The sequence below is a fragment of the Rhineura floridana genome, chromosome 2, assembly GCF_030035675.1.
Source record: "Rhineura floridana isolate rRhiFlo1 chromosome 2, rRhiFlo1.hap2, whole genome shotgun sequence".
Taxonomy (NCBI): Eukaryota; Metazoa; Chordata; class Lepidosauria; order Squamata; family Rhineuridae; genus Rhineura; species Rhineura floridana.
In genome coordinates, this window is record NC_084481.1 from 216,534,877 (window position 1) to 216,550,402 (window position 15,526).

The window sequence follows — 15,526 nt, forward strand, 5'->3', positions numbered from 1 at the left end:
GGGGCTCATGGTCTATTTCTCTACCTTGTCCAAAGCTTATCCAATAGAGGGCAGAAAATGTGAATTTTTAACTAAATCAGTATTCCAAGCGTTCCCCCCCCCCCAAGATTGTGTGCGAGAGTTCTGACTGATATATTTGTATGCAGCACTCTTTGAGTGCACTTGTATATGCCTTTTTGCATGAATTTGAATACTTGCCCAGTTTTGCAAGCCACACCCAATCCTATGCTGCTGCTTGAACTATAACAGACTGCAGTGTAAGAGTTGGGGGAGATGTGAAACTGTAGGACCTGAGTGGGCTGTGGCCATCAGCACCAAAATGGGGCAGTTAAATCCGTAATACCTTTGTTTTATTCAAAATATTTCTATTCTGCCTTTCTGCCCAATAGGGACTCCCAAGGCAGCCAAATTGGAAATCTTTTTTTAAAAATATTTATTTATTTGTTTGTTTATTATTCAATTTATATCCTGTCCTTCCTCCCAGCAGGAGCCCAGGGCGGCAAAAAAATTGATAACATTTGTATATAAGCAGCCAGGCAAAAACTCTTAATACGAAAGGGAACAGACATTCTGTCACTGGACCGACCAAAGGAACACTGAAAAAAGACAGTATTTGCTTGGCATTTTAAACACCTAGAGGAAGAGGACTAACAGAACCCTCAGAACAGAGAGTTCCATAGCCATGACTGAGAACACCCTCTTCACCAGCTGTATCCACAGTTGAAACAGATCCTCCTTAGACAACCTGAGCAAAATCATGGCTATTCTACTCCTCCTCCCAGGCCAGGAAGGAAATAAGCCATAGACTGGCTTGTCATTATGTGTAAAGCTTGTAAACTACAAGCCCGTCTATGGCTTGTTTCCTGACATGGTAGGAGCAGGAGAGCAAAGCGCCTGCAATTTTAGTAGAGTGCACAAGCATGCTGCTCATTCATGTTAAACCATCATTTATTTTAACTATGATTTAATTTGATGTGTGAGCCAGGCAATAGAATCTTGAAAGTGATCAATTTTGTACAAGTGCCATCAGCTGGGGGAGGAATAACTTGAGGTCCATCTTTCATTAAGAAGTATGCTAATGCCCAGACTAGATGATGGGGATGCATTTCATGGGGAGTGGACTGGGAGGGAAAAGAGGGTATTTCTTATGGCAGTTCACAAGAGCACCCTGAGAAAACTACCAGTGATCTTAAATTGGAGGGCACCACTCAGTATGAACACACCTCCCTCATTACGATGAAGAGAGTAAAGCAATCCTGGTGCTCTGGGCAGCTTCTGTTATAATCCATTCTTGCTAAGGTACAGAATACTATGGGGTTTTTTATTTTAAAAAAATCCTACAAACACCGAAGTAGCTCACAACTTTGTCATTTTCATCCTCTGCAAAGGTACACACTGGCTGCCTTCTTCATCACCCCTAAGTAGACTAAAAAGAACAAGGAAAGTCTTTTCCCACAAATATGCCAGGCTAGTACATCCACAACTTGTCCTTTCCCAAAGCAAGTATATGCAGTCTAGACAAGCTGCAAGTTGGGATGTAGCGTGTCAGTACACTGTCATCTGTTGAAAGAAGAAAGCTATTCATAAACTCTTATCTCAGTTTATTGATTACTCAGTAAGTTGTGTATAGGATTGCAGCAGTAGTGCAATGTTATCTGTCTTGAGTATCAATCAGAAATCACGTGTAACAAAAAAACTTTACATAGAATAATAAAGTACAAAATATTAAGCAGTTGGGGAGCTTCCTTCCTTATCTGTTGTGACATTGTAATTGGTATTCAAAACTGGGGATTTATGCTTAGAAATTGCTCAACTTAATAAATTTGATAATCTATGCAATTTGTCCTAACAAACCAATAGAAACATTTTCTTGCCAAGCCCTCTTACTTAAAGCCTGCAAAATTCTTTTTTTTTAAAAAAAGGTCATGGATTTAAAACTGTGCTACCTTGAACTTTACTATAACCTGTGTTTCTGTGACGACTTACTGAACCCCCTATCTGTTCACTCTTCTTTAACTTTGAAGCATTAATTTGATAATTAGTTGCTTCCTTTCTTTTGACATAATTGAAAATATACCAGCACATTTAATTTCTCTTTACATAAGCTGCTCATTATGCAAGAGCTTGCCCATTGTTAGGCCAAATTTCTGTACACAGATCCAACATTTGGGCATTGCCTTAATAGCTATTCAAATATTGTTGACCATGCTTGCATCCTTAGGTAGCAGAGTCCCCCAATCAGTATTGGGACCTGTGCTTTTTAGCTTGTTCATAAACGATGTAGAGTTAGGTGTGAGCAGGTAGGTGGCCACTGTTTGTAGATGATAATAAATTGTTCGGAGTTGTTAAAACAAAAACGGATTGCAAAGAGCTCCAAAAGGATCTCTCCAAACTGAATAAATGGGCAGTAAAATGGTAAATCAATGTAAACAAGTTTAAAGTTACGCATATTTGAAGATGGTTCGGAAACTGCAGATTGTGCAGATTGGTAACAGAGACCAGACGGTTCAAACATATAAAACCGATTCTGGCCCATCTGCATCGGCTGCCTGTATGTTTCGGAGCCCGATTCAAGGTGCTATTTTAACCTATAAAGCCTTACACAGCTTGAGACCACAATACCTGATGAAACGCCTCTCCCGACACGAACCCACCCGTACACTACGCTCAACATCAAAGGTCCTCCACCGGGTGCCTACTGCGAGGGAAGCTGGGAGTCTGGCAACAAGGGAGAGGGCCTTCTCAGTGGTGGCCCCCAAATTATGGAATGATGGAAAAAGTGGATAGACAAAAGTTTTCTCCCTCGTATAATACTAGAGCTTGTGGTCATCCAGTGAAGCTGAATGTTGGATGATTCAGGACAGACGAAAGGAATTCTTCACACAGTGCATAGTTAAACTATGGAACTCACTCCCACAAGAGGCACTGATGGCCACCAACTCAGATGGATTTAAAAGAGGATTTGATAAATTCATAAATGCCTACTTGCCATGATGGCTGTGCTCTTCCTCCAAAGGGAGACAGTATGCTTCCAAATACCAGCTGCTAGAAACTGCAGGAGGGGAAAGTGCTCTTGGGTTTCCCATGGGCAACTGGTTGGCCACTGTGAGAATAGGATGCTGGGTTAGATGGGCCATTGGCTTGATTCAGCCGACTATTCTTATGTTCTTATTTTAATAATCATTCCTTCTTCCACAAAAACAGAATTTTTCTTTAGTTTTTTGTTTAACTATTCTTCTGAGTCTAGGCTTCCTGTGGGAGTCAGGGATGTGTGTGCTCCACACATTGAAGGGAGGAATGCATATGGTCCATGCAATCAAATTCTGAGTCTAGAACAGCTATTTTGCAACCTGTATAAATTATGCAAATTGAGGAAATAGTTGTTGCATTATTGTGGCTTTGGTCACAGGGTGAAGCAAGAAACTATGCAAAGCACTGAAACTTAAACCAGCTCATTAGGAATATTATTCTTCTACTTCCTGACTTCTGAGATCTCTGCAGGTGGTGTTCCCACAATTTCAAGTATGCCTTCATTGCCATTAGGTCTAGAAGCTTGTTTTTTTTTTTAAAAAAAAGAGCTAAAATTTTAAATGAGCTGAATGTTATGCTCTTGCAAATTTGTGCCCCATACACAGCTCTGCAAGGTTTTATTAAGTTGTATCTTACTTTCAGATATACACAATTTTTGTTTCAGTGAAATGACCAAAATTACCAAACAGTTGAAATAATTTTAGTTATTTAAAATCAGTAGTATCTAAACAATTAATTTTGATCTCTGGTCGTGCAGTCTTTAGAGCAGGGCTGGAAAAATGCTAGGCACAGATTTATCTGGCCATTAAAATTTTGATTTGGGTGCCTAGAAATCAGAAATACTTCATTCATCCATACCATGCTTTCACAATTCACAAAACCAAGTGATCTCTCTACTTGAAAATAAGAGCCATGGAATTTGTGGGTTCATGTGCGTTTGGGTATACATCTAAGCTGAGGCTGCATATATTTCAAATATTTAAAATGCAGGTGTACCAAATGTGACTGTATTACTTTGTTATATGTGGCATTTTATCAGTATGCTTCTAGTGCGGTTTAGTATTGGGTTTTTTAATGGATTGCTGCTGATTTCTATTCTGTTTTGATTATGTTGCATGTGTTTATACTTGGATTTAATTATAGATAGCCACCTCTGTGGATTTTTGTAACTGAAATGGGTTGATATAAACTGTCAAACGTAATTATTCATTCTTACAGATAATCAGATATGCTTTTTTATAAATAAAGTTAAATCAAGTCACAATTTTTTCCCAGGCATTCCTGGATATGTCGTATGCTATCTTCTTTTGCAGCCAGACCCTTCCCAGTAAATCTTATAACTCTAAAATCCTGCTTTTCGTATTCACATCATCCATAGCAACTATCCAAACATGTTGTGGTCAATACATGTGCATATTATCACATGTGCATCAGTTCTTGTTTTCCAATATACTTTGACTTAAGAAGATTCTTGAAGTTTTCCATTTGTAAACTTGGAACACTTGAAAAGAACAGGTTTCACAAAGCTGTGAAAAAGCACTAGTTCAGAGGTTCCCAGACTGTGGTCCGCAGACCATCAGTAGTCTGCAAACTTCATTCAGGTGGTCCACAACATGCCTATAAAAATACAATTAAAAATCATACAGCATCTAGCACAGTGCCTTACAGTTGCGACAACAAGCAGAAAAATCATTAAGTGGTCCATCAAGACTTTCAGAATTTTCAAGTGTTCTGTGGGGAAAAGAAGTTGGGAACCACTGGACTATTTATTTAAGATCTGGGAGTACTGTTGGTAAAAATCACTTACGGTCGAGTTGCATACTGAGTTAGTTATTTTTCTCATGATGGGTCTTAATAAAACAAGCATATCTGGCAGACTTTTTGAGCTTTTGAACTGGGAAAACTCACAGGGTTAGGAATATGAATCTTAAGTCTGGGACAAACTTTCTTTAACTTAGAAGAAAGGATAATTCCAGGTTCTCAACTCCTTTGGCACTGTGGCAGAAGTTGCATTTGCCCAAGTGTTCTCCTTGTTTGACTACTCAGTGCTCACTTTATTGAATCTGGCAATTCAGTAAATATGGAGAGAACGTCTGACCCCTATGTACTAATTTAGGCATAAAACACTCATTTCTCAACAAAAAACTTTTAGCTTAAAGAGGTAAAATATCCCAATTTGAGAACAGGTTTCGCATTAATTTAGGCAGTGTGCCTCTGGATACCAGTTGCGGGGGCAGCAGGACTGCTGCTGCCTTTGTTCCCTATTCGGCATCTGATTGGCTCTGGACAACAGGATTATTTTTGTTTGGATATTTATATCCTATCCTTCAACGAATTACCAAGGCAGCTTATCAGCATGCTGGACTGGACTGATCAAGCAGGGTACTTATTTAACTTAGGAAGTGCAGTGCTTAAGAAAAGATGAGAGGAAATGTCTCTGTGATTTTAACCCTTTGCAACTGAGAGGGTGCATGGTATCATACATATTTGTACCCTTCCCATCTTTCCATGAACTTCAGGGTACCCAGCTGTGCATAAGCCTTGGGGAACTGGCTGCTCAGCTGCTGCCTACCCCCAAATATTCCATGGGAAAAAGTCGTCCTCCCCATGGTGAGTGGAAGACATTCAAAAAAGTTGGATGATACTGTATTTCTGCTATGAACAAGTTCAGTAGTAATCCCCTCTATGAAAACTTGGAAGGCTAGAAACTTCCATGTCTGCATTATAATTGCGCATATCCACTAGTGGAAGACTGTACTTTTTATTTTAATTTAAATCGCTTCTCTGGAGGACAAATCACAGTTTAAATCACTAGTGAGGAAGGTTGTATTTAATCATTTTTTAGATAGAAGTGCATTATTATTTAATATAACCTTAATGCATATTCAGATATGTAGATTTCATTAGAAGGTAGGTACACACTCAGCAATTATTCTGAACTGTTTTCAGATTTATTTTCATCAAAAAAAATGGGGTGATAATTTGATCATTTTAGTGCTAAAGCAGAATGAACTTGGCCAATCATGCAGGAGTTGAATCAGCTCTAACTGTTCAATTAATCATACTTTTGTCATGATGTGCCAGAATCGCCACCACCAAACAGGCTTTTAAATAGTACTAATAAGATTGTTTATTCTTCTGGTTCATCTTCTTCTTCAACAAACAAGATTAACAAAACACACACATGGATCTTAGAATGGTTAATTATTTCAGTTTTTAGATAAATGTAAACTTCTTTAAAAATAAAATTTAGGCAATTTCTACCGAGTCAACATGAGAAAATATTGAGTGGTAGAAGTTAATTAGAAGTTAGTGTTCTTCTTCTTCCTCTTTGTCTTCATTGTCTGGGAAAGAAATACAAGGTTTCCTGCTTTTTCAGTTCCCAACTTATTTCTCAATTTAGAATGAATTATGCAAAGGAAGAAAAAATTCTCTCTACACCTGCAGAAGAGGCTACTGCTGTTGAGAGCTGGATTACCACTTCAGTAATCTCCTCCTTGTTTGGATCTACTTCATCTCCCCAAATTCTCTGTTCATTGACCTCCTTTATCTTTGCACTTCGAGAGAGGCAAGGACGAGAGGGAGAGGGGGAGAGAGAGAGAGGGGGGGGGGAGAGAGAGAGAGAGTGCACTTCATGTACACCACCTGTAGAGTAAGACTGATCAGGTTATCTCCCATCTCCATAAACTGCTGTTAACATATTAACAGAAAATAATTTGATGTGGTAAAATTAATATTCATTATGATATCTTTTACCTAGGCTCTTGTTTTACTAATTGTTTTAAGAAAAATTTGAAATCCAATTTAAAATTTAAAAACCACTGATTTTTATCAACCCTGGATTGCGGGAGAATCTAACTAGTAAAATTAGAAAAGGGTGGGTTTGTTATATACAGATTGGTCAGGCAGTATACATCCTGTTCGTTCAGGCATCTGAAAATTTGTTCCTGCTGCATAAAAATCTCTGGAAGCAAATTGAAAAAATATAATTTCAGATTCAGAGTAGAGAGATAATTTCCACTATCACAGGGGTTCCCAAACTGTGGTCTGCAAGGTTCATTCAGGTGGTCTGCAGCATGTATGTAAAAATGCAATTAAAAATCATACAGCACCAAACAGTGTGACAACATGAAGAAAAATTAAGTGGTCTACCAAACCCTCAGCAATTTGCAAATGGTCTGGGGTGGGGGAATTTGGAAACTACTGAGCTGTTTAATGCTGATGGGCCTTGCAGAAGGGGAGCTCTTGTAAGGCAAGAGTGTGGTTCTGGGGATATCACCTTCTGGTGCTGTTTAAGCGTAATGTGTTTTTTTGTGGTGAGACACTACATTTAAGGAGACCTGGATGGTGTTCAAACTGCATCTTCAGAATTATAAAACTATGAATAAAGTTGACTTCCCTGATTCCTTTACTTTTTTTCATCTCATCTGCTAATAGATCTGCCCATCATCTTGGGATCCTACCTTTGCCAGTGATACTTGTTTTATTATATTAATTTAGAATGATGCTGTGAGGGCCATTTCCAGGTTTGCCATAGGGCACACTCAACAGGGAGCTGCAGCAAATTATAGCTCCTGATGAGTGTAGTTATATGCTACATGTGTGTTTGCAAATGTATGTGTTCAGCATTTGCACTTCACATTTTAGGCATAAAAATATCTCAAGCATGTATATCTAAAAGTATCCTTTCTTTAAATGAGCTTAAATTTAATGTAGGCTGAGTACTGTGAAAGGAGATAATAACTGGATGATCTGGGAATGAAATAGATCTGGTTTCTTGAGAAGGTTCAGCTGTCCTAAGCTATTTAAAATTAATTTCACTGTGATTGGTATACAGACAAAAAGCAAATGCTGCAGGAAGAGAAAAGCAAGAAACAGCTCACTTGACTTCTCATATCCAGAGAAGTTCCAGACATTGGGAGAGTGCTCTTTGCACTCAGATCCTGTTGCAGGTTTCCTATGGACAGTTGGTTGGCCACTGTGAGAACAGGATACTGGACTAGCTGGGCCATTGGCCTGATCCAGCAGACTTTTCTTATGTTTTTATGTTGTCAAACAAGCAATGTAATGCATTCATTAAATTACCTATTTGTGTCAAGATGGTTTAGCTAGGGCAGTGGTTCCAAATCCCCACCCTCCCACGGACCACTTGAAAATTGCCGAGGGTCTTGGCAGAACACTTAATGATTTTTCTGTTGTTGTAGCAATTGTTAATTCCATAGAATTCAAATTGTAATACAATATAAGAAATACAAAACATAAAAATACTGTTAAAAATCAATATGAAGATTTAAGGTGGGCATGTCATGTACCACCTGAATGAAGCTTGCAGATCACTGGTGGTCCATTGACCACAGTTTGGGAACCCCTGAGCTAGGGTTTGGCTCAAATGATTATACTGCATCCAAGCGTACCTTTTCTTCATTAAAAGTAGAACACCTTATTTTTTCAAGCTGACCAGTTTGTTGAATACAGATCAAGACAAGTCTGCTCACATGGACAACGGCAATCCTGCTTGTTATATTTTGGAGCTCATGGTGTGAACTTTTTCTTCCCTAGCCAGCCTAATGTCTGCTTCATACTGAGGGAAAACGTTGCAGTAATCCTATAATCCCCTTGCATTGTTCCTGATGTACTGAGTTTTAAAAAGCTATCCGGGAGTCTGTCATATAAAACTGTGGGGGAGTTTACTTTTCTAGTCTCTTAAGTCCTTATGAGAATTGAAGCATATCTGACTTGCACTGTGAATATAGTTCACAATGGTACTCATAAACCGCTTAGAAGTTTTAATACAATCAAGCAGTATATAAATTTTGTTAAATAAAATAAAAATAAATAAGAATCTATAAACACATAACGGAAAATATTCCTTCAAGAAAAGACAGAGGCTACAGAAACTTAGAATCATAGAATAATAGAGTTTAAGGTCCCTATTAGGCCATTGAGTCCAGCCCCCTACTCAATGCAGGAATCCAATTTAAAGCATACCCGACAGGTGGCTGTCCAGCTGCCTCTTGAACGCCTCTGGTGTTGGAGAGCTCACCACCTCCCTAGGTAATTGATTCCATTGTTGTACCACACTAACAGTTAAGAAGTTTTTCCTGATGTTCAGCCAAAATCTGGCTTCCTCTTAAGCCCAGCTTGGAAAGGGCCCAGCTTGGGAAGGTGACAGGAATATCCTAGACCAGGGGTTCTCAAACTGTGGTCTGTGAGCTTCATTCATGGTGTGTCTGTGGATTTGTGGTTGAAGATGGGAGATGCCACATCCATCGCAATAAGTATTCTTACTGATTTTTAATTGTATTTTAATTGCTTCTCTCACTTCCAACATTGTTTTTTATTGTACTACAATTTGAATTTTTGGAATTACAACTGCTATATAGGCAGAAAAATCATTAAGTGGTCCACCAAGACTCCCAGCAATTTTCAAGTTGTCTGTGGGGACAAAAACGTTTGGGAACCACCGTCCTAGACACTAAAAGTCTGGAGGATAAAATTGTAAATCACAATATTTCAGGACTATCCAGGCTTACATTCTAATGAACTGACCTGCCCACCCAATTTGAATTTTGTGTGAATCTTGTAATAATGAAGAATGGGAATTGTGTTAGTTCCAACAGCAGACATTTAGTATGGTGATAGGAATGTCTGTAATTTTAAAAGATGTGGGTGATGAAGTTTAACTGCCAATTTCAAACTTTTAGATGTGTGGGGGTGTATGTACGTGTGTGTATGGATTTTGGGAGAAAGCAAACATTTTTCTTCATGCTACAGGGAAGTGTAAAGCAAATAACACAGAGCACATGCATATAGTTTGCACATTTGTCATGAATTGTGAAGAAGAGGAAACATTTAATGTTCATATAAAAGACTGCTGAAATAGAAAATGAGACAATGCATGTTTATGGATCTTTCCTGCTGAATGCACTGATAGACTCTGAAAAATCCTAGCACTCTTTAGAGAAGTGAATAAGTGAAAGTTCACTTCATGATATACATGTTTGCTAAGAAGGTTTAGTGCTTGTATTTTCAAACAGAGGTCTAGGCGTTCATTTACTAATCATGAATGGAAGTACAAGCGAGCTGACAAATGTACAAGCTTAATGCACGGTGACAGCCACACAGAGAGCTCTTTTCATTTGTGGCTTTTCAGAGTCATTTTAAGTTGATGCAGTTAGCCAATCATCTTTCTCCACTCTGCTGACATCACTAACTAGCCAGTTCCCTCCAGCTGCAGAGAGCTTCAGTTTCTTTTTTTTTAAACTAAAATGGAGGCTGGTTTCTTGCCTTAAGGAGTACACTGCTTTCCCTGCTGAAGCCTAGATGTTGACATGTAATAAAACTGGCAGCAGGATGGTTGTGGACGCCGCCAATTCAAATGGGCCATTCCAGCCCGTGGCCCTTCTACATATTCGAGGTGAGTTATTTGTGTTTGAATGAATTGTAACCCTCTGTGGCTAGCTAATAAAAGCCTATTGTGATTCTCGGATAAGGAAAGCAGGAAGTCCTTTGTAGCAGAATCCATTTTTGTTCTGATGCAGATTTATTAAAGTTGAAAAATATAGAAGAGTTACATTAAATCTTAAAAGATTTAAGAATTGGAAAGTCTGCTTGCATCGTTAAACAGGTTTTGCTGCTTTCTGCCCTGGTGCTCCCCTCCCCCCACTTTCAGGCTGATGTCAAAGGATGTGAAGTCACTACCCCAGAAAAGGGAGGGTTGGAGTGGAGAGAGGCAGAGTACTTAAGTTACATAGCAGTTCTTTCAGAGAATTGCAGTTCTTTGTGACATATGTAAGCAGTAACATGCAGTAAAAGGATTTTTGTGTGTGCAATTGCTGTTAGGTTCTAACTAAACAAGAAAAATAACTGAATGATACCGTTCATTAAACAAGAAAAGTAACTGAATGATACCGTTCATTATATTATTGAACTACTATATATTTAGGAAGCATCCAGTGAAACATGCTTTTCAGAAGATACAACACTGACATTGTGAATCTTAAACATTTATATTGCCATGTGGCACAATGATTGCAAAGGGCATGATTATATACTGCCATTCGAGAATCTTAGAAATCTGTAGAGTGTTTTTAAGTGTCTTAACAATTCTTAAATTCTCTCAAACTTATTTCCCATTTGCGCAAGTGCATTTCAAGCACTTGTGAGATTCATTGGTGATAGCTTGTTAATACATCAAACATCCGAGAAGCTGATTCTGTGTTTCTCTTTGAACCTATAATCCTAAATCCCAATATAGTAGTTTTGTTACAGGATTAAAAGATAGCATCTCCCCTAGTTTTACTAGCAAAATAATGAAATTATAAACAGGCATCATTCCCCACTCCCTTACCAGCATTTTCAGTGCATTCTAGACTACCTGACAAAGGAAGGCTTCTTAAAGGAACTAGAAATTAGTTTTACATTGTGAAGACTTCCAAAAATAAATTTGACAAGGAGCAATCTTGCATATCTTTTTTACTGTAGGAGTATCGAAAGCTGCCATATACTGAGTCAGATCCTTGGTCCATCTAGCTCATTATTGTCTACACTGACTGGCAGCAGTTCTGAAGGATTTCTGACAGAATTCTGCCCTAGTCCTGCCTGGAGCTGCAGCCTTCCACATGCAAGGCAGATGCTATACCACCGAGCTATGGCCCTTCCCCAAATTATGGCTTCGATATCATATTCTGTACACCCAGAATAAAGAATACAAAGGAAATGGACCTTTCCTGAATTTTGGTCTTCTATTAACATGGAAGAATTATGCGTTTTTATTGTAACCGAAGTGTTTGTTTTACATGGTAACTAGAAGAGTTTTTTTTAAATTGCCTATTTAAAACTTGCAGTTTAAACAGAGAAATATTGGATGCCTTTTTAAAACCCTTAATTTTAGTGTCCTTACTTACATTGTAAAATCTACTGCATGGTGAGAAATAATGTTTTCACTCAACAACCAATTGAGCTTATTTATGTTCCTTCCATAGTGACCCTCAAGCTCTGAGTTGTTGTTAATTAAATTTCTATCCCACCTTTCCTCTCAGAAGGAGCCAGGATGGCAAACAAGAGACAAAACACTAAAAACATCTTAAAACATTTCAAAAGCAAAACATCTTAAAAATAAAACATCTTAAAGACATCTTTTTTAAAAAAAATTTTTTTTTAAATCTTAAAAAGCAATTCCAAAATAGATGCAGTCTCACGTAAGGTCTCTGCTAAGTTGTAACTTTCTAAAAGTTAAAGGAAAACACACACACACACCTTGCTCTGTTTACCAGAATACTTACTTTTTCCTTGATAAATAATGAAACTGTTTCATCTTACACTAAATGTGAGTGTGCTGAATAATCTAAATTACCAGGCTAGTCCCTTCATCTGTGTAATCTTTTCCTACACTACACAAATGTGTACACATAGCACCAAGGTTTTTTTTTTACAAATTTCTTTTCTCTTGAAGTAGACTGCCACCTGAGCTGTAAAGGAGACAAAAACATTGCACATAACCATGCCAGTCATGGACATTCTACGTGTTCCAGTTACATACCAGTCATTGGGAGAAAACAGCTGAAAGAATTATTTTGGAATTCAGTTTTCTCTGTTGGCAAAACTATTTTTTCACTTTTATTCTTAGTAGTAGAATTAGGGCACAGTGGGTCTTTTCAAAGCAGTAGAGCCAGTGCCACACCCACAGACCTGCTGCTCAAGGCTGTGGCGGAAAGGGGTGGTCAGGATGATCAAGCCCGGTCCAGACTGGATGCTGTTGAATGATGGCTACATGAGACCAGCTCAGGATCTGGTGGGTTCTGGGCCATCTCAGCTCCAATCTCAGAACTCCCTGTTTTAGGTCTTTCCACCAATCAGCGTGCCTCCCATCTGCTTACACATTCACCTAATCCAACTCATCCCAAGGGAAGTGGATTGCTCTGTTATATTTGTAGATCTCCCTTCAAGAGTTTCCAGGGCGGTGAACAGTTAATTATTGTTAGCTGATCGAGGAGTTTTGAGCTACCTGTATTTGAGCAAAGACTGCTTATAGCTGCTTGTTCTAGAGATACCATGAATTAGTTATTTAAACTGTTCAGACCATGCAGTTAACAAACTGCTTAAATACTTCTGAACTTGTGCTATGAAACAGTACTGTCTGCATTCTGGTACACAGAGTCTGTAAGGTTTTGTATCTGAGCATATTCAGCTGAGCATCTAAAAAGAGATAGTTGTCAGAATCTAGGAACAAGAAATATATTTCCAGCCATCGTTGTTCAGACCAAAAGCCTTCCTTTGTTGTACTCCTGCTTTAAAGTGTATATAATATACTAGGCACTGTGTAATTAAAAAATGATGCTGCCCACAGTCTTACAACCTGTCACTGAACATTATTGTTCCTTATGTTGAATACTGTATAGATCGGGTTCTATAATCTTGTCTGTTTTGTATGTATGTTTAACTTGACTCATCAAATGTTAACAATCAAATCAATTTATTTAGGAAAGTAAGTAGAAAACACAAATGAAAAGCGAGTTCTGAGTCAGGAATCTTGAATAAGATTCATGAGGGATATTGAGGGGGAGGGGCAGAAAGGGGCAAAGAGCTATACCCAGTTCCCGGTAGCTTATTTTTCATCTAGAGCATTGTTCATTTTGATTGTGTGTCTGTGATAAATTGGAATTGCGGAATAGTCCTTATAGATCAGCTTGCTGACTCACACACTGGCATTGAGGGAAGATCTAATATATGTGATGTAATACTAACCAGATAGTAAGGATGCAACAGCTTTGTTCTGGTGATAGTATTTTACATTTAACTTACTATCGCCAGAAGAGAACTGTTGCATCCTTATTACACACACAAGACCCAAAAAGCATTTATATGAACTGGGAAATGGTGGGATGCAATTTAATGAATACATAAAGTAGGTATCAGCAGTGCACCCAAGATATGGACTCCACTTTAATCAAGCCATGCTACATCAGAATCTGTTCTCTTGAGAAATGACACAAAATTATGTGTCTCCACAGCAAATATGTCTGGGTACAAGAAGTCTTGATTTTAAGATTAAGGACCTTTTTGGTTTTGATGCAAGGTGTTGGTTGTGACTTTGGTATGTAGATAATTGTCGAGCCCCCAGCTCTCTCTGGAAGGGCAGGGAGGGGGAAGGCATGAGTTGCAGACGCCTCAACTGCCAGAAGGTGCAGAAGATCCAGCTGTTGTTGTGTCTATTCCAGACATTAAGGAAAGGAGTGTATTAGATGCGCCGCCAATTCCCACGGGTGACCCAGCCCCCCTTGGGGACAGCGCTCAGCCTTCAACCATCCCAATGGATCAGTTAGGGGAGGATTCCGAAAGAGCAATTCACCAAGCCGTGAATTAGCAGTAACCCCCCCCCTTCGTCCCACAGTAACTTAGAGACGCCTGACGCTTCTCAGCCCTCTACTTCCTGGACTGTTGATAAGGACCCTGTTTCATCTGATGAGCCCATGGAGGCTCACCCCCCCCTCACCTCGCTCTCGGCAGCGGGAAAAGCGTACCGGGCAGAGGGCGGGTGTGCAAAGGAGTGAGAGATTGCGCTCAAAAACTTTCCCTATATAAGTCTGCTGAGTATTGAGGGGGGTGTTGAGTCAACTTTCTTCTTATGTCGCAGAGCATGTCAAGAGTGTAGTTAGGGATTCCTAGTGAGTTAATGTAGGGTTTTCTATGAAGCACACTGCTTTTGATGTATCCATTACTCTAATAAAACGAGATTTACTTGCACCAGCGTCTCAGTCTCCTGGTATCGACTCTGGATGGGACAATAATAGTGTTTAATAGATGCATAATTTTAAATAACAGTTTGACATGTCATTTTGAAAGGGTACCTTAAGAAGTGGGAAGCCAGTCAGTTTTAAGAGACGCTGCCTTTGTCCAATAAGTTAAGTATTTATTGGCTAGATTTGTATCCTACCCTTTCTTCAAAGAACTTAGCCACACACAAATACTGAGGTAGATTACTCTGAAAGTGACTTTTCCAAGCAAGCCATTGAAGTTCATAGCTTAGTGGCTGATGGCAGATCCCCTCCACATAGAGAATCCTACATACTGGCTTCCAGTGTGTATATTTCATTAGAAATAACTATAGTAATTGGGGTAATAAATATGGCTTGATGCTGTGGATAACTCCATTGCATCACTTTCTACCTACATTATTGTTACATTAAACAGAAGGAAAAAGTCTGTTTGCTCACGTATAGTATTCAGGGCGTTATTAGAAGCAGACATATTATGAATAAAGGTAAACATGTATGTAGCTGTAAGTGTTGAAACCACTTCACACATTATCTTGAGGTAATCCTTAAAATGACTTGTAAGGCTGGTCAGTAGTATTAACCTATATCACAGATTGAGGGGGGATAAGACAACGGTTTGCCTGAGGCCACGAAGTAAGTGCATGGCAGGGGTGAGGTACACACTGGAGGCTTTGTGATTCGTAGCTTGAGTCTTAGCCACTATACTGCACCAGCTCTTA

General features: G+C 38.9%; 1 protein-coding gene across 6 annotated transcripts in view; it reads left to right on the forward strand.

The window, feature by feature from the left end:
- Positions 1–15,526, forward strand: part of PPP2R5C (protein phosphatase 2 regulatory subunit B'gamma) — a 115,706-nt gene that overhangs the window by 24,076 nt on the left and 76,104 nt on the right. For 2 of the 6 annotated variants that reach the window (XM_061612169.1, XM_061612170.1), the window contains exon 1: positions 10,299–10,447. The exons of the other annotated variants lie outside the window; for them this stretch is intronic. In XM_061612169.1, the coding sequence (XP_061468153.1) occupies positions 10,354–10,447 (94 nt within the window). In that variant the 5' untranslated portion in view covers positions 10,299–10,353. Of the gene's footprint in view, positions 1–10,298; positions 10,448–15,526 lie in introns of those variants that run through there. 6 annotated transcript variants of the gene reach the window in all.